The 22850-nt window shown below is 39.9% G+C and overlaps 1 protein-coding gene across 1 annotated transcript in view; it reads right to left on the reverse strand.

The window, feature by feature from the left end:
• Positions 1-1058: 1058 nt before the first annotated feature.
• The window catches only part of CDH20 (cadherin 20, type 2), a 65722-nt gene continuing 43930 nt past the window's right edge, over positions 1059-22850 (reverse strand). The window contains exons 7-11 of the mRNA XM_008567541.1: positions 17821-17957; positions 15453-15574; positions 11184-11301; positions 6640-6891; positions 1059-2645 (exon numbers count right to left, since the gene is read on the reverse strand). Of these exons, the coding sequence (XP_008565763.1) occupies positions 2140-2645; positions 6640-6891; positions 11184-11301; positions 15453-15574; positions 17821-17957 (1135 nt within the window). The 3' untranslated portion in view covers positions 1059-2139. The remainder of the gene's footprint in view (positions 2646-6639; positions 6892-11183; positions 11302-15452; positions 15575-17820; positions 17958-22850) is intronic.

The raw sequence follows: 22850 nt of genomic DNA on the forward strand, positions 1-22850 counted from the left end.
TCTACATTACACCCTACCTTCAGAGAAGATGTGTGAGAGCTGCTGTCTTTCATGGGAGAAAAGGGTGAGCATGCTGAAGACTGAAGATGAGAATTTGCCTGGCTGTTAGTGTACCATGTAATACGTACAAAATACATCCTGCTGGCTGCCAGACCCTCAGCAGTCTTCTCATACATTTTGGCCAAACTGTCCTTTTTACTGGAAAGGAGATTCACAACACCACTCTGTGGAGGGACTGGGCCCCAATGCAAGTGAGCTGATAATCTAACCTTCATACGTTTGAGAGAGAGCAACCATGTACCAGAGGTTCTCAAAATGTGGTTCCTGGACCAGCAGCATCAGCATTACCTGGTTAAAAATGCAAATTGGCCTAGATTTACTGAATCAGAAATTCTGGGGATGAGGTAGTTTAACAAGGGCTCCAGGTGATTCTGATACACATTAAAATTTGAGAAATACTGCTATGTCCAAGAGTTTTAAGAAACTATTTTGTTCACAGTTTGTCCTCAATTGTGAGGATAATTGTGTAAAATATCCTTTAGTAATAGAAGGTTGAAGAAAGAGATCTCTTCCATCATGTAGCCACTAAGCACTTACTAAGCACCTACTATATGCAAAGGACTAAGTTACTGTAGGGAAGGTAAAGATAAATAGAATACAACCCCAACTTTCTCGAGCTCATCTAGGGTTGATGAGTGGAACATATTTGATTTGCCCCAACAAAGATGAAAGTAGCACAGTAGCCGGCCTTCTTGGTGGCTATGTAACACCCTCTCACAAAATGAAAAATGCTTGCTAAATTCACCATTGCATCATTGATATTACTAAACCATCCTTTGCTCTCTTCAGAGATGGGGGAAGAAAGACTGTTCATTAAAAGCTTAACAGTTTGATCCGCAATGTTCATCTGGTCAGTGACAAATAAAATGCACAGCCTCAGACTTCTTTGCCACTGCTGTTGCCTTATGAATCAGCCCCAGCCCCAGGAACCTGAGGCTAGATCAAGAGCACCAAGTCATCTCTTACCTGCTCAGTGATTAAACAAATTTGCAACCGACTTTCCCATCTATTTAACTTTTATTAAAAGAAGTGCTAAGGTACTGAGATTCAGTACATCATATTTATTACCAAAATTATTAACAAATATACAAAACTTATACATGTGATTTTCTTACATCCATTTATTCTCTATAATACTGATTTTTGTTCAAGTAGGTTATCTACAGTATGTAAACATCCCTTGGATTGACCTCACACAGATTAGGAAAGCCCTCTAACCCATGTTTTTATCAGATACTTCTTTTTATTTGGCTTTCGTTTGTAGCATCTAATCTCCACATTTGGCACATGGAAGAGACATCTACAGTGCAAAAGAGGCAGATTTTCTGGTTTCATTCCAAACAATTTTGCAGGGGCACAGTCAAAGAACTGAGAGGAGAACAGGAGCACTCTAACTTGATGGCGTTGGATTAGTGTAATGCCAATAATTCTTGGTTTGGCCATTAAACTTGAGCACAAAGTCAGTGTCTCTTCCTTCTCCCACCCATCCCGCATGCAAGGCCGATTCAGTCTTAACCTTGTCTCAGAAGGGTTAAAAGAAATTCTATCCATCCCAGAAGACGTAGGTTAAATTCACCCAAGAACAATTTTTCTTTGTTCTTTTGTGTGGGTTGGTTTCTGCGGTTTGATGAGCCAGCAAAACTCTTAAAAGGACAATAAAATAAGATAAAAAATGGATATGTGAGTAGAACTTTCTATTTGCTTTCAATTGCCATCTCTGTATTTAAGACCAGAGCCTTTTTGTGGTGGCAAAGCAACAAAGGCCTTGGCGAACGACAAAGAAGCCAAGCTTGCCATAATACCTTGGACTCCAGGCCTTTGAATACAGTGTCAGAAAAACAAAAAAGTGGAAAAAAAAAAAAAGTAATTGGAGATTCTGCCCTCTTTCTTTCTGGGTTTCCTTTAGATTATTTAACTTACTCTAACCAAGTAAAGCTGATCCAAAGAGAGCTCCGTCCGCCCGCTCACCCCATCCTCACTCTCCAGCACAGTATTGCTCGTGTTGTCGGCTGCACCTCGTCCGCGAAGCATCCGCGGAGAACGTCTGGATTTGGACGCGCGCCTGCCTCCAGGCTTCCGTCACCACAGGGGCGCCGGCCCCTCCGATGCCCCGTAGAGCTCCGCCAGCTTCCGGAAGCGGGGCCCCCAGTCCGTGAGGAAGTCGAAGCTCTGCTCCGAGTCTGATGTGGCCGACTGCAGGGAACTCAGCGACCCTGCCACGGAACCGTCCCCCTCGAACATGTATGTCTGGAGGGAGTCGAAAGGCGGGGCCCACAGGTCCATGTCGGCCTCGTAGAGCTTGGCCAGCACGTAGCTGTGGACGGTGCTGTTCACGGCGCACGTCTGAGGCACGTAGCGGGAGAGGCTCTCAATCTCGGGCAGCATGTCCTGCCGCGTCTTGGGGGCGGTTCCCGCCTGCGCCTCTCGGGGGTTCCACATGGCTGCGATGTCAAAGGCCTCGGTGTCCTCCTCGCCGCCACCCTCGTCGTCGTAGCGGACGATGTTCTCGTGGATGTTCTCCTCGTCGTCGATGATGTACGGCTGTTTCCGGTGCCTCCTCATGGACAAAATGAGCAGCACCAGCACTGCCGGGAACAAAGAGGACAGGATATGTGCTGGTGAGACCTGGCTGTGTGTGTCGTGACTACAAGTATTCTTGACTGTCCACAAGTATGGGAAGAGTTTACTAAGCGGTGAGTTGAGAAACAGCATTTGGATATTTTAAACCACGGGGAATTCTAATTTAAGTCTATCTCATTCTCTTTCTGCCGTGTCAGATTGAGAGTTTGTGGACGAATGAAGCCTTATATTTTCTTCACGTGGTTCAATTAGAAGAAACTGCTTATAAAATCTCTTCACATCAGCTTGCTGCTTCGAAATTGTGTGTGTGTGTGTGTGTGTGTGTACACTCAACCAACCAATATAAAATTCCATTAACAAAGCACAATGCACTATGGCCTGCCATGCAAGTAAGATCCGCTAAGGATCAGATCACGTACTCTGTTTATACAGTAATGAATATAAATTCCTCTTATTATAGTGGGGAAATATTATTAATGTAGGTGGAATTCTGCTTTCTTACAGTAGCGTCTGAATAGGGTTCTACTCTATAAATATAATCATATACTAACGAATATGCATAAAGACACATATGCTAAGTATGAGCCAAAGTCATAGTCTTTTTATACCTTCTCCGAAAGATAAGAGCATAAATGACTCCTGTGGTCCAATAGTCTGAGGTTCCTCAGAAAAGCCTTTCATTAGAGAGAGGGGCTTGTGGCTTTCTGGATCCAAAGGTGTTCATGGAAAGGAGGGAATGAGCAGTGACGTTTTATATAATTCATCATGTTATTAAAGAAGCATCACACTGTTAGATGTGCCCTTGCAGGTTTGGATAAAATTTTATCCCAACAAGTGCATTTTTTTCCAGGATGTGTTCACTGGGGTTTAAAGGAGAGAGAGAGATAATCCCATTGAGCTGTTGATCTTGCTGACTGAAAACGTTTTCCAGGAAGTGTGCTGAGATTTGAGCTGTAGAAGTGCTATTGATTTTTTTTTTCCTAGTGTGCTTTGTTACAGCTGGTGAACAGTGACAATTTGACAGCATTGCAAAATAAGACCCCTTTTTATCCAAGGGGAAAAAATGGAGTACAGTCACATGTACAGTAAGAGATTTCAAAGTGACTAACAAAACTCACAAAAATGATTTTTTAAAAATTTGAATGTAGATCGGGCTTTTTTATTAATTGCAATTAATGATGTTAATAGCTGATATTCTCCCAAATAGATTGGGTGGCAAAATGCACACACAAGAAACAATGATATACTCTTGTATATTTTCTGTATGTGCAAAAATATGAATCATGGATAGAAGGACTGTATGATGTCAGCGAGAGACCAATAGGTCTGTAAGGAAGTGGGGACTTGAACTGGACATCAAAGGCTGGGATGTGATTTAATCCAAATCACACTCCAGCAGATTAGATAAATGGGATTCTAAGTGAACATGCCGTGTTTGTGGGATTCAGTAAATAGCCACTAAACCCAAATATTTTTAGGCTGTATGCTAAGCAAGGGGAAAATTATATTGCATATGACATGGTTTCTGCTCTTATGCGCTTACAATCTAAGGAAATTGTAGACACTGATGATGAATACAAATTGGACAGTGATAACATCTATTTTGGGGTCACAACTGTTCCCAAGAGAGTACAGAGGCAGGACCAGAGCATTCTGCTTGTAAGACTGGGAAGGACTTCACGAAGGTGACCTTGGAGTGGTAGGGGAAAATTTTGGAAAATGCCAGGATGCAAAATTAGATAAGTCTGAGTATCTGCTGGAGAGGATTCCGATGGTGATGGAGAATTGGATAGTTTATAGAACTGGTCCATTTCTTGAAAAATAAAGATTGCAATGTGTCTTATTTTTTAGGTAGTCTAACAAGTATTGCATAATGACCTGAAAATCAGATTTTGGGAAAAATAGTCCTATTCAGTTGAAAGGCTTCCCTGATAGAAGAGAATCCATTCTAGGGATGTTTATTCTTTAGGTTTCTATAGGCACAGTGTATAGGGCTTATGAGATTTTCTAGGAACTAGATACCTATTTGAGAAATGGAAAAAAACCAAAAAAACTGGCTAAATCAAAATTAATGGGTTTAGTTGTCCACTAAATGTAGTATTTTGTTGACAACTGCAACTCAAAATCTTAGTTTTATGAATTATATTTAATGAGGGATATATACCCTTAGAATTAAGTGTTCTTAAAACTTTGAGGATTTTATGACAACTCTGCCCAATTTAGCTCCTGAAAACTGTTTACTTATTCTGTACAATTAAAAAGACAAAGCATAATGGGTTTGGGAGTGACAAAATAAACTGTCCTTTGCACACCATTTCTAACTTGAGAACCTCTTCAAGCCAGTCTCTTTAAATCAGTCTTTCTGTAATGATGATTTTTCGTGGGCCAGGGTGAACCTATAACATAGACATTTTCCAAAGACAGAAGTAAGGACAGCCAGTCTAGATATTTTTCCTAGGAGCAAATTTCTTCAAAGGCTTCTTGCAGGCTGTCTTGTTCTGCAGTCAAGGACTCCCAATGCCACCTTATGGACACTCCAGGAATTACAGAGAGGTTTCATTTGTCAATTACAGATGTGGCCCAGAACCCCTAACAATTCTCTCTGATCCAGAGATCCAAGGACCTAGAAAGGTTACTTATTTATACTACTACTCCCTTCACAAAGGACTGAACTAGAACAGCAAAATTAGACCGCGTGTTGTATTTTAAAATGTGTTTTGAGCAACATATTCTTCAGACATAACTAGAAGTTCAAGGGCTGACATTTCACACAATTTGGAATTTCTTTCTTTGGTCTGACGTAGTCTCTTGGTGTAGAGGTGGACTTGGGATCAAGAATGTATATGGATATCTGCATATCTATTCTAATTTAAATCTCCAGTGCTTTACTTTTTTCCATCACAGGAAGCTGGGATTTGTTTTAAATTGAGTAATACTACTATCTACTAAGTATACTTTTCTCTAAGCAGGATAAACATGCTATGAATTAATTCAGTAAGAAGAATAGGGTTATATATATGAAGATATTTTCCTGGTTTCAGGAGTTGGTTTAAATGGTTTTTTGTTTGTTTTTGATTGTGGGGTTAGAAAATAGTTGCATGGATGGCCTTATGTAGAGAGGAGTCGGGTGGCTGCTTTGCAGTATGACTTGAGAGGAGGAAGGAGGGATCTCCTACCCCAGTAGTTCTCTCCCACTGGCTTGTCACATCTTTTTATTTCACTATGAGAGGCAAACTGGCCCCGTTTAGTCACTGCTTCTTGTTAGAAGGCCACAGTGCCTGGGAGAGGTGCTAATGCCCCAAACAGCTTATTTCCCCAGAATCCATGTGGTTCACTCCATTACTTCCTACAGGTCTCTGCTCAAAGTTCTCCTTATCAGTGATGACTTCCTTGACCACTGTATTTGAAATGGCACCTACCCCTGTCCTCCTGGGACACCCTGTCCCTCTTCCCTTCTCTGTAACACTTACCAACTCTAGAGTCAGGGGATGAGCAGCTAGGAGAAGGGCAGTACTGCTGAGACACAGGGGTGCCCAATATATGGCCCACCTGCATTTCAGTCCTGGCTGTGCCTATGACATTTGGCTTTGGGCCTGTCACTTACCTCTCTGTCATTTAGCTATTACTTATCTGAAATGAAGGGATTAGAAGAAGTGATCATTGTATCCTGTCCAAAATTGTAATTTTGGTTTTATGATGTCAAAGTGAACTTACTTTTTCTGAAGTAAACTCTGTGAAGGTTGGGACATATCTGTTGTCTTAATCCCAGAGTCTAGCATGGTGCCCTGGCTCATAGTAGATGCTTTGACCTTCCCAAAGAGGCCTTAAAGGAAGGGACTGACTTCAATTTTTTTACTTTTTCCCAGCCTCACTCTACACGTTTTCAGTAAGCATGGTGTGAAAGACAAGTTCTGAATAGCCTTGTTAGGGTGGCAGCTGATGCATATCTAAGCAAACATTTGGAGGATTCCACAGAACGGAAACAAGCCACTTACTTACCTAAGAGGACAAAGATGCAGGCCAGGATGGCAATGAGGGCACCCCGACTCAAACTGACTGGGAGTATGTAGGCCTCGGGGCTGCAGGACATGACATGGCCATCATCATCACAGCTGCACACCTGGATGGTCAGTGTGCCTGTGCTGCTCAGCACTGGCTGCCCGCTGTCTGCTATCAGGATGGGCAGGTAAAAGACACTCTGCTCTTGCTGCCGAAAGCCAGACCTCCTGGTTAGAATCCGGGCAGTGTTATCTGAAGAAGCAAGAGGATTCCAGGATTCCAAAAGGGAAGAAGCAGAATGAGAGGGAAGAAGAAAATGGAAGAACCAGCAGGTGAATTAATTGTTTGGATGGAGAAAAGCAATGGGGCAGGGACAGGGTGTGGGAAGGAAAGAGAAAGATAGTCGAGCATTCCCTGAAGGGGTTCAGCTATGGCCAGGGCAGGTTTGCCTGGATCAGCATGTGGATTCAGAGACCAAGATTTTTGCTTATTTCTAGGCAAAACCCTGAGGTCTAGGAGAGAAACCCTTTTTTAAGAGTCTGTCTTACCCTTTGTGACATCAAGTGCCCAGGGCGAACTGTCAGACTTCAGATTTAACAAAAATGTCCCTGGGAAAGCTTGACAGAAGTGAACAATCACGGGTGACTTGTGGTCCCCGCTTGTTCCCACTCAGCAGCTTGCCAAGGCCCCAGTGCTGCTTTGTGCCTCCAGGAAAAGAATGCTGAGGAGCCCATGTGGCTGTGGCAGATTGCTTATTTTTGCCACTTTGGCTGAAATTCTTGTCTTTTGCTATTTTCTTTTATGCCTCTGAAATGCAGTCACCAACTCCTCCTGTGCTTCCTGAAGAACCTGCTCATTTAGCAGCTTATTTGAAATCTTCTAGTCATATGACACACCCTGTTATTTCTCCCAACTTGGCGGTCTAAGTTTAAGCAGTTAATATCAACTGGGTGAAAATTTGTTCCTGATCAGCAATACTAGTTACTTTTCCTCCAGTTTTAAAGGGGATTAGTCAAATTATTAGATGTGTTTCTACAAGGCTGGAGTGTGTGTATTTATATTTATATTTGCCTAATGTCATGTTATAGGATTTTTCATTTTTTAAATCTGTTTCAAGTTTCCTGGAGTGGGTTTGCGTTCTAAAGCAGATATATTTTTGCAAAGCTGAGATCATTTTTGGCAGAGGAAAAGTTTGAGATGTGGTAAGACGTACAAAAAATGACTCTCAAAGCTAATGTCATCATTGCGGAAGCTCTTCTGGATGTGTTTCACATTTCACAAGGAAGAGTCTAGAAGTTCACAAAATATTCTGAGAACCTAGCCAAAGTGAACATTACTAATGATAATCAGTATTGCTGGTTCTCCTTCACTTCTTGGATGTAATAAAGGATTATATTTTCCTATCCTATTGAACTTGGGGATGTCTATGCGGTTTGCTTTAGTTAATGAGCAAGTGATTTGCATCACTTCCAGGCAGATGCGTGTAAGAGCTCGTTTGTGATCCTTCATGCTTTCTTGCCTTGCTGTGGGGACTGAGAAAGAGTATGTGAGACAGAGATCAAAGCAGTGTAGGACACTGAGCTATACCTGATGGACAGCTGTTCTGGGGCACTCAGATCCTCAGTGGCTTTATGTGAGCAAAAAGTTAACTTTAGTTGTGCTAAACCACTGAGATTTGGTGATGTTTGTTCTTGTAGCATAACCTAGCCTATTCTGACTAGTGAATTATCCTTTAATTAACTTTTCCTCCTCCTCCTGCTTTTTCATGGTAGCAGCTATTGTTTATTGAGCACTCATGTGCCAGGTACTTACACTTATATGCAGTGCCATTTAATCTTCATAACAGTTTGGTGACAGTTGGTGAGACACTGATAATTTTACTGTCATGGGTGAGAGAATTAAGGCCTAGAGTGATTTTATTATTCAAAGTCACTAACCTAGGTTGTAGGAAACTTGGGATTTGAATTCTGGTCTCAGGGACTCCAAAGCATGCACTCTTTCCTTTGCGTTATGTAACCACTTATTTAGTAACATTAATTGTTAAAAATTATTCAAATAATTGTAATCTCTTTCTACTTGGGTACTGGCTATGTTCCTCTTATATTTTCTTCTCAGTGGATGAAGAGAATTGATTGCCAACCTGAGGATGATATTCATATTTCCACCTTCCACACAACTCACCACCTTTCTGTTTTCCAGACTTAATAACTAAATACTATTCATTCTGCTTCATAGTTTTAATTTTTTGTTTTTATCTTCAGAAACTAAGTTTTTCTGTAAACAGAATTTTTTTTTAAATTTTTACTTTTTGATTTAATTCAGGCTAGATCATAATTCTTTAAGAAATACTGACCAGAGCTGAATTTTATAAAAGTATTATATTATGCTTACTGTACTTTGTATATGTCTTGATCTAAGAATTAAGATTAAAGAAAAAAATTAGAGCATCACATTGCAGAGTCCTGTATATAGTAGCCACTTGGAAAATTTTTGTTGAATGTGATAATTAGGGCTTTAGTAACCCATTTGAAAACAGTGTTTGTTTCTAAGGTGACATGAAACACTTTGTGTGTGTGGGTATGTGTGTGTGGCTAAAACAGGACCCAATTTATAGTCCTAATCTTAATGTTTATTCACTCTCTGATCTTGGCCATTTGCTTACTTTCCTCATCTATCAAATGGGACAATAAGAAGCAGAGGGATTAGTAACTTCCTGAAAACTTACAGAATTATTATAAATATTAAATAAAGCAAAGTATGGGAAAATGCTTTTGAAACTGGAAAGTGCCATATACACCCAATCCTTTTAATAATATTTGGGGCTAAAAATGAAAAAAGTCTTTACTTGAGATAGTGCCCTGTTTTGTTCATAAAAGGACATCATGCTTCTGGGATGGGAGTGGGGGGCACTTGGCAGTAGTTCCACCATATCAGACATTGGTCAATTTTTTAAATGAGCTTCAGTAAGGATACTCGTGGGATAAATTAGGAGTTTGTGCTTTCTGTTGAAGATGTGCAGACTTCTGTTTTTGGGAAACTTTCCAAGAGATGAGTCATGTCTTTTTATAGTTATCCTGTTCCAGTGGCCCATCTTTTTAAGGTATTGGTTCCATGAATTGGTGCTCAAAGTCATCTTTAAGAAATCTGCACCATTTTGCTGCATATTGTTTCTGTATCGATTCTGACAAACACCAGAGTGAAAAGATAAGTGACATGTAGCTGAAAATTTGGAGAAACAATATAACGTGTTATTCCCACACTGCCCTGTTAGAGTTTCCTTTATAAAACCAGTCCTGAGGAAGCTGAAACCAAGTTTTTGCAAGAAGGGTTTCCCGATGAAGTGGATAAATCAGTGGTTGAAAATGTTGACACAATAAATATCTCAGGATATTTAATTATATTATTTTTGTTATTATAATTCATAGTGCCCTTCCAGAATTAGTGATTTTATGATGATGTATATAGATGTTGAAGGGATGTCTTGGAAGAATGTTTTCCATTTAGAATAAAACAGGTTTGAGATTGTCAAGTTTTATTGCAGAAGACTATCATGGGGGGCTAAGTTAATACTTTAAATCTCAAATAATTGATGTTTGAGACTGAGACCAGGCATGCCTAATCATGATTTTTTGTTACTCTTTGTTTAGATTGTTACAGAGCAACAATAAATATTTTAGAATTAGAATGAAAATGAAGCTACTGTAGTCCAGAAAAGTGATGACCTCCCCAAGGTTATATGTCTAGCTTGTAGCAGAGTTAACAGAAGGGGTTCATTTGACAGATTTAAATTGTTTTTTCCAATTGTTCTGACCTTTCTTTGAAGCACGTCATCTGGCTAGAGAACAGAAGCCCCGCCTTTTCCCATCTGTGCCCAAAGAAGAGTGTGCTGGGTCTATAAACTCCTTAGTTGATCTGAATGCTTATTGGAAAGGAGTCTAGAATTACATTCCAGTAAAGATGTAGTGAGGAGCACTTTCTGCAACAGGAACCCCACCTAGATGTGTCTTTCTACATCATTCTAAAGTAGAAAAGTTGTTTCAGTGTCAAAACTGCTGTTTGTGTTTCTGTATTTGCCCTTTGCTATTTCTCTTAGCCTTTGTCTCACTTTTGTTCTGAGAGCTTTTCACTGTTTCCCCCTTTTATCCTAGCTTAGAAAGGTTCCCTCAGGTTTTTCTCTGTATTTAGGTCACTTTCTATCATCTTTCTCAGATTCTTTCCGTTGTGACAGAACATATAAATATGGGTGCTATCTGTGAGAAAGTAGGAAGGTTTTTGTCTCTGTGCCTCAAACAGAGTCTTGCATAGAACAAGCACTCAATAAACATTTGTTGACTGACTGAATGAAAGTTTTAGAGTCAGCAGAGGGCACTTTCTGTCTTTGATATTCTGAAACAAAACTTTAAAAGACACTACAAATTAGCATTAATGTCCTCCCAGTTATTAAAGAGCAGGTTACTCTTGATGCTTTTTGCATAGTACAGTAACCCAAAGTATCCAGCCTAAGCTGTGGAAAAGCATAGATAGCCCTCTGTCCACCTGATTACCTTGGTTGTCCCTTATGGTGAAGTTGGGGTTGTTAGTAGCCTCAGGAGCCAAGCTGTAATAGAAATGCTGGCCATGGAGTGGGTCATCCAGGTCCACTGCACTCACTGTCTGGATCAGCTGAAGGAGGGACATGAAATCAAGTGAGTTGAAGCCAAAGAGAAAAGCTTCAGGGCCCAGTGAAATCCTAAACCCTGAAACCCAATGGTGGTGGTTTTAACTAATGAGAAGGACATCATGATACGTGCCTGGAAAACCTCCATGCCATCACACAACTAAAGATTTAATTTTGGTTTGTTGTAGGGCCTGAGTACGTTAATAGGCATAGAGTAAATGTTATCTAAATACCTTAGATGTTAGACATCAGTATAACTTATATTCCCACACCACGGCCAGCCATTTTTAGGTGGTCTAAATAAAAGACTGAGTAAAAGGACTGTGGGGTGCCACAAGGTCCTACATGTCCCCCATATTTTCATCATCTTACCCTGTCTACTTCATGATTGGGTGGCTATTTGAGGGTTAAGTTGCTAGCTTTGTGAGCCCCTGTTTAAGAAGGACCACTACCTAGAAGGGTAAGCAGACACATCAGCACTGGGTATGTTGGGTTAATGGAAAACAGATGTGAGGGAGTGGGTCCCAGGGCAGTCATGCTTTGTTGGCAGTAGGGGAGCTGGCAAAGGTGTAGAGCATTAGATTCCCTGGTGGAATGTGTAGAATAGACTAGAGTCAGAAGCGGAGCTCACGGTGGGGACAGCAAGAGGTGGGGTGGCTTCCACTTGAGCTCTTTGGCCAAATTTGGCCTTTTCCATAATGCTCTTCAAAGGAAAACATTGCCATGAAGGCGAAGGAGATGATGATGATGATGATGAAAAATATATTAAAGAAAACAGTGTGAACCAGACAATTGGAACATTAGCAGGCAGGCTGGGGCAGGGGGCAGGGGGCAGGATATAGAAAAGGGGTTGAATGGCTGATTTTCCTCTGTTTTTGCTTTCTACCAACCAATAGCACAAACTACTCCCACCCCTCTTGGGCTGGCCCTGTAGAATTGCCACTCTTGCTATTAAAAGCTGGCTATGTTTCTGCTAGGGTAGAAACCAGAACATCAAATGTCAGCTGGAGGGCCTGGGTGGGCTTGCTTAGTCTGTATTTCTTTATCTGTAAATTAAAGGAGATAATGCTATACAGAGGGGGAAGCTCCCAGCAAGGGGCTTTCTGGACACTGTTGCTCTGATCCCCCTTCATTGAAGGACTTGTTGCTCTGGCCCTCATCTGTCAGTCTCTTCAGGGATTACCTCGGAGAGCCACCTTACCCCCGGTCACTGCATCCTTCCAGGGCAATCCACATCCAGTGACTAACTGATGTGATAGTGAGAAAGAAAAGTAGTTCAGCAATCTGAGCAGTGTGGGGTCTGCTAACCTTATCAGACCCAGAGAGATATAAGCATGGGGCTTTAGTCATGTCCCTCTTGACCACGTTGGGGATAATTGCTAAAAGGCATGTTTTAGCAACAGTACGCAGACTAGCTGCCACTGCCAACAGGTATAAATTACCGAAATGTTATCATAAGTTGTACAGTGTGATTCCCACTCTTTGTTGCAGTATTCTGGATGCAAAGAGCAATGTATAGCCAATCAATAGTTTCTGGTATTTTAGTGAACCAACGTAAATTTTGGGCAAACAACTTTGAAACTGCCCCCTTGACTTCTTTTTCTCTGTAAAAGTCTGTCTGAAAACTGCTGCTGAGCAGAGCACATATTCAAGGCGACTTGAATCTGTGACTCCCGGGCTGCAGGCCTCAATTTTGGCCTACATAAAGTCCTTGCTCTATATATTTTTGTCTCTGTTTCTTCCTTTAGGTTGACAGTAGTATCAAGGCCTGGCATCCCATCTCTACTCGGGAAAACTCTAGTCCGAGATCTCTCTGTGAAGTCAGCTGAGGCTGTTAGTGGATCTGCATCACAATAGGACTTCTCCTTTTGCCAAGTCTTGCGTCCTTTCCTTCCCTCCCACAGGCATTGGCTCCAAGGGCCCTCCTTAATAAACACCTTATACTAGAGTTCCATCTCAGGGCATATCTCCTGGAGAACCCGACCATTGAATCTGAATGTGGGGGGAACGGAGTCATAGTGAAGGCAAGGGGTCAGGAGAGTAGTGGAGATACCCCCCCGCCCCCGTAGCCTCATGTCAGCATTGCTAACACAGGAGAGTCACCCTCCTTCCTCATCTTTCTGTAGAGACAAATTCTGTACTTTTCATCTGGCTTGTAGCGCCAAACATTATTTATATGGAGGTAACACATTTCTTGAGGAATGTTATCAGTAGACAAACGTGGTTGGAAAAGTCATTGCAGAACATCTGACCGGTGAACTGTGTGTATATTGGTGAGATGGGGGCCTGAGGTGTAGAGCTGGTTGATTAGGGGGCTTGAAAAAATGAATGAATGGACACTGCCTCACTGGATTGGGGTTGGGATTGGGGTCGGGATTACCATGGCCTGCTCTCCTGCTCTCTGTTCTCCTGGCAGGTCATAGTTTTCCACAGCCCCACTTGTCGTGCAATATTCTGCTCAGCTGGTTTCATTCTGCCCTTAGCTATCACCAAGTGTGTTGTCTGATTTCTTTGTGGGCTTCCTTCATGGCTGCTCACTAAGAGGAAAGCACAGATCTGGACTTGGCAGACACAGAGCTGATGACAGTGTCCCACAAGTAAACACAAGGAGGCCTGAATCTTTATAAACCAGATATACCTCCTGAGCTGTGTGCTTTTCAAAATCTTCAAAACATTTATCAGAGCCCAAATCAAACAGCAGGATTTTCAATATCTTGGCCATCCTCACCCATTTGCCTCACCACCGGAATGCATAGGATCACAGGATGTACTCCAAGGGAAGTAAATTAGAACTGTTAGGGAATCACTGGGTAGTAGACAGAGCAGAAAAGCATCTTACAAAGGCAGGAGCAGAATGGGGAGATTGTAGGGTGGGTAGCAGCCTGACACATATTAATACATGGCCTCTCCAAATGGAGTTCTAGATGTTTCTCAGCTACACCACTTGGAATCTGATCAACCAAATATTCAGTTAGGTTTAAAAGCATACTTAAAAAATACACAGCTATGTCTCTGAAGATTACGGAACTACAGTTATTTCAAATAAGTAGAACTTTGTTCTTTCAGATTACTTTCCTCTCAAAACTTACATGATATGAACAGCACTAAGAAAATGGGTGTTTTGGGCCGGCCTGTGGCTCACTCGGGAGAGTGCGGTGCTGATAACACCAAGGCCACGGGTTCGGATCCCATGTAGGGATGGCTGGTTTGCTCACTGGGTGAGCGTGGTGCTGACAACACCAAGTCAAACATTAAGATCCCCTTACCGCTCATCTTTAAAAACAAAACAAAAAAATTATCTGTTGTGTATCTGAACTTCGCATTTAACTGGGTGTCCTATATTATTATTTGCTAAATCTAGCAATGCTCAGTTTAGGGGCCTCTGGAAGCATACAGCTACCTGAGCTTCCCATGCTACCTTCAGTGTGTCAGCTGTCCAGTTAGCAGATGGATCATTTAGGAGGCTATGGCCCCTGACTGTGGGGACTTGAACCATCCCATGTCCAGGGAGGGCCTCTGTTGTCATGGGGATATGGCTACTGTATTTTCTAGTCTCAGATGAGGTTATCACAGGCCCTTTATGCATTTGATCTCATTGACTTTTCAAAGCTTGTGGAGTGTGGGTTATGGTTCCCATTTTACAGAGAGGGTAGATAATTCTAGGTAACAAAGCATTCTGATAGGGCGAGGTAATTGCTGCCCGAAATTAAGAGAGGGAGGTGGGAAGATATAGACAATAAATAAACTTTCCCTACTGCAAACTCTTTTCAGGGATTGGTGTGGTGCTACACTCAAGAAAAGACAAGACTCTTCTTTCTGATCTATGTGGTCACTCACTTCCAGGACCCAGAGCACGTGTGTAGTACAGTTGATACTCTACAGTTCAGTTTCTAGTGGGAAGATACCTTATACAGGCCACCCTGTGACTCAAGTCACCATCAAAGCACAGTTTAGATCATAACATGTAATGTAGGCTCCAAATCGTTGTCTTAACAAACAAACTGTTGAAAGCTGATGTACAGAAGTCAGAGATTCTGTTTTGTAAACTGTTAGTTTTCAGAGTCAAAATGTGTTTGATGGCAAATTTGGTTATCTGTAACAGTTGTTTCCATATGTTGGGGATTAACCAACTTGCACAGTTTACAGGCCACCTTACCTGCCCTGCTTTGGCATTCTCACAGACAAAAGCTTCATAGAATCTGGAGAACTCTGGAGCATTGTCATTCACATCTAAGACTTTGATTGTGACAGTAACACTTCCAACCTGGGAGGGATTGTCTAAGAGAACACAAAGAAAACCAAAGGTGAGAGTTCAGTATTGCAGAAAAGCAGCTATTTGCTGGAAGTAGGTATTTACTTCGTCAGTCTAGTTTTTAAAGGAATAGATAAATTTCCATGGAAGTGGTAACACAAGCATAGGATGCCTGTGTTGCCTAGAAGCTTGGACACAATGATGTGGTGTTAGAGAGTGTGTTTGCTACTAGGTGTATGAGGGGAAAAACAAGACTTGAGGGTGTCACAAAATGAATCTTAAAAAGGGATTTTGAATCTCCGCTTTGGCTTATACTTGGGTTCTGGAATTAAAGGCAGGTCAATTCTGTATTCTGAGCTTTAAAACAGACCATTTCTAATCGGATGCATGTTGTATAGCACTGTTTGGCTTTATCTTTGTGGAATAATCAGTTCTTTGAATTATATTTCCAAAGGTTTCAAATTATTCACTTCAGTACAGATAACACTGCACATTTACTTCTGCTTAGGGACTAAGGAGATATTACAAGATCAAACACACCAAATTCCTGTCTTTAGCTGGGGCAGGAGAAGTTGCTCATAGTCACTCATGGGGAAATGTGTTATCTTGGTCTGTGTCTTTTGCTTGGCACTGCCACACAAAGACAATGCCACATCCCCAGTAGTGCCCCTCCTGTCTTTTTCTGTTTTGGTCACCACCCCAAGAGACAAAATAAAAATTACAGGACTCAAATTATTTTTAGTAAGTAACTTTACTAAATCCCAGAATGCATTGTTATTCTGGTTCATTTTTTTGTTTCTTTCTCAAAAATATTTATGCTCTATCTACTATGTCTTCCCCCTAAGTACTTCTATTGCTTGGTTACCAGAAAGTTCCAACATAATTAAAGCTTATTTTTTTATTATAACAGTGGTATTTGTTTGTAGGAGGAATAATGAAAATTCCAGAAAAACATAAGAGGATAAATATATTCCATAATACTGCCAGCAGAGATATCCATTATATATGTGTTCCAAAATATGGAGATATACACACATATACTCACATACACACACGCACACACGAATTGCAGTTAAGCAAAATTAAAAAGTGGGATTTAGAACTTTAATACTTTAGAACAAAATTATGCTGTGTCTTAGTATATTTTGAAAGCATGGGTGTTAATGTCTACATGACATTCTCATTTATTTTAGGTTATACCATAATTTATTTAGTCACTCGCTTATTAGTAGACATTTAAGTAATTCCCATTTCCCTCCATATTTTTTTTTTTTTCCTTTTTGTCTTTTTTTTTTTACTGACCGGTAACGGGATCGCAACCCTCGGTGTTGTGCCCGCACCGTGCTCAGCCAGTGAGCGGGAACCGGTCTCCACATGGGATCCGAACCCTCGGCCGGGAGCGCCGCCGTGCTCCCAAGCGGTGCACTCTCCAGTGTGCCACTGGGCCGGCCCTTTCCCTCCATATTTTAAAATAACAGTGCAGTGGACATTTTGGTATATAAATCTTTGTTGATATCTATAATTATTTCTTTAAGGTAATTACTAGCAGCAGAATTCCTGAGAAAAAGAGTATGAATGTTTTGGAGAATCTTAATACATATTGTCATATTACCCTCTTGAATGGCTGTGCCTAGTTATATAGCCAATAGGTTAGGAACTACCATTTCCCTGAACCTTTACCATCATTAGGTATTATGAAAAAAAACCTAAATGTAGTAGTATATAATCTAATCTTTGTTAAGTGTATAATATATAATATATATCAATCAAGTTTTTATTAATTTTTTATTCCATTTATAAGATTGTTATGTTAATAAATCTGCCTTTTATTGTCAGATATCTCAAATTCTTATAGGCATGTATGTGTGTATGTGTATGTGTGATATAAGTGTTATGTTATTAATGCTTCCTTTCATCCAATAATAATAATATTTTATACTATATTTGTGTATTTATAATTTTATTAAAAATTGAAAGCCTATTAAATTTCTCTGGATTCTTTCCTTTTTCTCATAGCTACTTGGGGGTAAGAATGTTATCTTTTACTGCTTTTGCATGCTTTGTTTGCATTTATCTCTAGCACAGGATTAAGTATACAGGAGATACTCAAAATGTATTTGAATTGAATGCATCCATTCATTTGCATAAACCATGATTTCCATTTCTTCCCTTAAAGAATATAATTTTTGTTAAAAGAACTTCTAAAAATTTCCACTTTCTACAACACTTACATTTTGTCACTACACGGAGACTAATTTATTGTGTTACTTACTCATTTCCATAGCAAGAACAGTGATATTATGCCAAGAATATTCTTCCCGGTCTAGGGGTCTTGCAGTCATCAGGGCACCTGTTGTAATGTCAACATAAAAAAATCTTCCAGGGTCACTACTTCTGTCAATGGAGTATCTGCAAAAACATGGATTATGTGTGTCATTTACATTTAGATAAACATACAAGCACATGAGAGAATTGAGTGCATGCTGTGTGAAACATGGCCCAACCATTTCTGTAGTTATGAATACTTGGAAGACTGCATTTATGGTTTTATCATGTTCAAAAACAAAAAACCCAAAACCTCTCAAAATGAAAAAACTATTACTGCTTCAGTTTTCTCATTCAGAAAATGAACTAGGGTGCCAAGAGTCTTAGGGCAGTTTTAAGCTATTTCAACATCAATTTGCCCTATTTAAAGCTTAAAACCAAGGATTTTGGGACACCCCTACAGACATCTGTTCAAAAGGAATTTTATTCAAATAAATTCTCAAATGTTAACCTGGAACTCGAAAAGGGAGAAGGGCATAGTTTAGTGGTTCCAGTCCTTGTAATTAGTAATGCCTGTTGGGAAGGAATGCTTTGCAGTAAGCCCTTTGTGAAAGTGCTGATGACTGACCTGGCAAACACAGTAATGGTCATCACTAGCTGAAAATAGTAAATTCCTCATTTGTGGAATGCTTTTAGCAGGATGAACCAGGTCTGTCTAGGTTGTAAATAAGCCTGGAGTTTATGAATTTATGGGATACAGCCTGCTGGAAAATGTCATGTAAACTATGTAGTCAATGGTGTGTAACAAGCAGGTGTTCCACAACAGAAGTGGCTCTTTCTGTTCAGACAGTGCACTTCATTCATTGCTTCCATCTTTCGTGTTCAGTCTGGACCAGTGTGCATGTTTATGCTGGAAAAGACAGATATTTACAGGCACCTATGCCTGACAGCTTTAGTCTTCTCCAAGCGAAGAATGCTTGACTCGTATTTTGTTGTCTGTATAGTTTGAGTCATTAGTTAGGTTGGTGCTGGGTAAGATCTGTTATTCCTGTTGAATATGATTTAGCAAACTTATTTCTTGGTGTTATCTCATCTGATCCTTATCTTGGGAGATTCAACTATTATTGCATAAGGAGGCTCAGGCATCTATATGTTTAAAAACCTCTATAAGGGATTTTGATATATAGCTATGATTAAGAATCATTGTTGAGAATCTTATGTAGTTCTTCAAAGGCCAGTAATAATAATTATTATTTATTTTATTTTAAATTGACAAATAATAAGCATATGTATTTATGGGGTACAATGTGGTGTTTCCATATGTATACATTGTGGAATGATCAAATCAGGCAGATTAACATATCTATCATCTCACATACTTATTCCTTTGAGAAGATTGAAAATTCACTCCTTTAGCAATTTTGAAATATACAATTCAGTATTATTAATTATAGTCACCATACTGTGCAATTATTCCTCCTGTCTAACTGATACTTTGTACCTTTTGACCAGCATCTCCCCTTTCTTCATCCATCTCCTCTGCCCCCATTCTCTGGTAACCACCATTCTACTCTATGCTTCTATGAATTTTACTTTTTTAGATTCCACATAGAAGTGAGATCATGTGGTATTTGTTTTTCTGTGCCTGGCTTACTTCACTTAGCATAATGTCCTCTGGATTAATTCATGTTGACTCAGTGACAGAATTTTCTTTTTCTTAGTATTCCATTGTGTGTATGAGTATACATCAAAGTTCATGAAAAGGTTGGCATTATCTCTTAATTCTATTTTTCATGAACTTTTTGAAGTACCCTTGTATATACCACATTTTTAAAAGGACCCACTCATCTCTTGATGGGCATTTCAGTTATGTACATATCTTAGCTATTGTGAATAATGCTACAATGAACATGGAGTGCCGATACTTCTTTGACATACTGATTTCAGTTCCTTTGGGTATATTCCCAGAAGTGGGATTGCTGGATCATATGGTGATTCTACTTTTAGTTTTTTGAGGAACCTCCATATTATTTTCCAAACTGGCTATAATAACTTACATTCTCACCAGCAGTGTACTGGAGGTTCCCTTTTCTTTATCTATATCCTCAGTAACTCTTGTTTTTCATCTTTTTGCTCATAGCTATTCTAACAGGTGTGAGGTGATATTTCACTGTGGTTTTAATTTGCATCTCCCTGATGATTAGCAATGTTGAGCACCTTTTTATATGAGGGTACTTCAAAAGTTCATGTTATCTTTTAATTCCATTTTTTTCCCACAACTTTTTGAAGTACTCTTGTATATCTATTGGTCGTTTGTATGTCTTCTTTTGAGAAATGTCTTTTGCCCATTTTTTAATACTGTTATTTGTCCTAATTTCAAAATACATTACAAAGCTATAGTAATCAAAACAGCATGGTACTGGAATAAAAACAGACACATCAACCAATGGAACAGGATAGAGAGCACAGGAATAAACCCACACACCTACTGTTAATTAATTGATTTTCAACAGAGGTGCAAAGAACACATAATGGGGAAAGAACAGTCTCTTCAATAAATTGTGTTGAGAAAACTGGCTGTCCACATGCAGAAGAATGAAATTAGACCCTTATCTGACCCCTCATACAAGAATCAACTCAAAATGGATTAGATACTTAAATGTAAGACATGAAACTAGAACTACCAGAAGTAAATAGGGAAAGCTCCACGACATTGGTTTGGGGCAATGATTTTTTGGATATGACCCCAAAAGCACAGGCAACAAAAGCACAAATAGACAAATAGAATTGCATCAAACTAAAAAGCTTCTGAACAGCAAAGGAAACAGTCAACTGAATGAATGAAGAGACAACCCCCAAATTAAGAGAAAATATCTGCAAATCATATATCAGATAAGGAGCTAATATCCAAAATATGTATAAGGAACTTAAACTACTCAGTAACAAGAAAACAACCCTGCTTTTATTTTTTTAATTAATTAATTTATTTTTTTTCCTTTTTGTCTTTTTTCGTGACTGGCAACGGATCGCAACCCTCAGTGTTGCGCCCGTACCGGACTAGGGCCGGCAACGGGATCGCAACCCTCGGTGTTGCTCCCGCACCATGCTCAGCCAGTGAGCGGCCGGTCTGTATGTGGGATCCGAACCCTCAGCGGGAGCGCCACCGCGCTTCCCAAGCGGCGCACTGTAGCAGTGCGCCACCGGGCCGGCCCCAAACAACCCTGCTTTTAAAATGACCAGTAGTTATAATAGCTGCCACTTACCGAATGCCAGGCACTTTGCTATGTACTTAATACATAGCTTCCTTTTTAATTTTTATAACATTTCTGAGAGGTAGTTATTATCTCAATTATTAGATAAGGAAAATGAGGCTTACAGAAGTTGTCACTTTCATACAGTCATATAGGTAGTAATTTGCAAAGGTAAGATTTGAAACCATATACATATAGGGTTATAAGTATTGTGTTTTTAGAAATCATATAAATAGGAACTGGGGAATATATTGGGCTCAAAATTCTATTTAAGTTGTCAGCAATTGCAGTCTATATCTTAAAGTTGTTGAAATGGATAAACTGCAATTTTGGTGGGACTAGGCAGTTTCTTTAGTGTATTGCTTTTCAAACTGAAGGTTAGCAGGTTGTGAAATCAATATGGTGGGTAATGACTAGCATTAAAAGCTAAAATAGAATAGAATATATGCATGCCAGATTATCACATGCAGTAAAGGTAAATGTTGATGTGAAACTTTTTGTTTCATGTACATGTATATATATATATATATATAAATATATGTATATATACAGGCATACCTCATTTTATCATGCTTCACTTTATTGTGCCTCATAGATATTTCATTGTTTACAAATTGAAGTTTTGTGGCAACCCTGCATCAAATCTATTAGCATCATTTTTCCAACAGCATGTGATCACCTCGTGTATCTGTGTCACATTTTGGTAATTCTCCCAATATTTTTAGCTCTTTCATTATTATTATATCTGTTATGGTGATCTGTGATCAGTTATCTTTGATGTTACTATTGTAATTTTGGGGCACTATGAACCACGCCCATATAAGATGGCAAAATTAATGGACAATTGTGTGTGTTTGACTGCTCCACTGATTGGCCATTTCCTGTCTTGCTCTCCCCTAGGGTCTCCCTATTCCCTGAGACACAACAGTATTAAAATCAGGCCAATTAATAGCTCTACAATGGCCTGTAAGTGTTCAAGTGAAAGGACGAGTCGCAGGTTTCTCACTTTCTATTGAAAGCTAGAAATGATTGAGCTTAGTGAGGAAGGCATGTTGAAAGCTGGGACAGGCCGAAAACTTGGCCTCTTGGCCAAAAGTTAGTCATGCTGTGAATGTGAAGGAAAAGTTCTTGAAGGAAATTAAAAGTGCTACTTCAGTGAATATACGGATGATAAGAAAGTGAAACTGCCTTATTGCTAATCTGGAGAAAGTTTCAGTGGTCTGGATAGAAAATGAAACCAGCCATAACATACCTGTAAGCCAAAGCCTAATCCAGAGCAAGGCCCTAACTTGCTTCAATTCTGTGAAGGCTGAGAGAGGTAAGGAAGCTGCAGAAGAAAAGTTTGAAGCTAGCACAAGTTGGTTCATGAGGTTTAAAGAAACAGGCCGTTTCCATAACATCAAACTGCAAGGTGAAGCAACAAATGCTGATGTAGAAGCTGCAGCAAGTGATCCTGGAGATCTAGCTAAGGTCATAGGTGAAGGTGGCTATACTAAAAAACAGATTTTTAGTGTAGATGGAACAGCCTTATATTGGAAGAAGATGCCATCAAGGACTTTCATAGCTAGAGAGAAGTCAGTGTATGACTTCAAGGCTTCAAAGCTTCAAAGGACAGGCTGACTCTCTTGTTAGGGACAGCTGGTGACTTTAAGTTGAAGACAGTGTTCATCTGTCATTCCAAAAATCCTAGGGCTCTTAAGAATTATGCTAAATCTACTCGGTCTGTGCTCTGTAAATGAAAAAAAAAAAAAAAAAAAAAAAAAAACCCGGAAAACAACACATTTAT

This window comes from Galeopterus variegatus, unplaced genomic scaffold (assembly GCF_000696425.1).
Source record: "Galeopterus variegatus unplaced genomic scaffold, G_variegatus-3.0.2 Scaffold328, whole genome shotgun sequence".
In the NCBI taxonomy this organism is placed as follows: domain Eukaryota; kingdom Metazoa; phylum Chordata; class Mammalia; order Dermoptera; family Cynocephalidae; genus Galeopterus; species Galeopterus variegatus.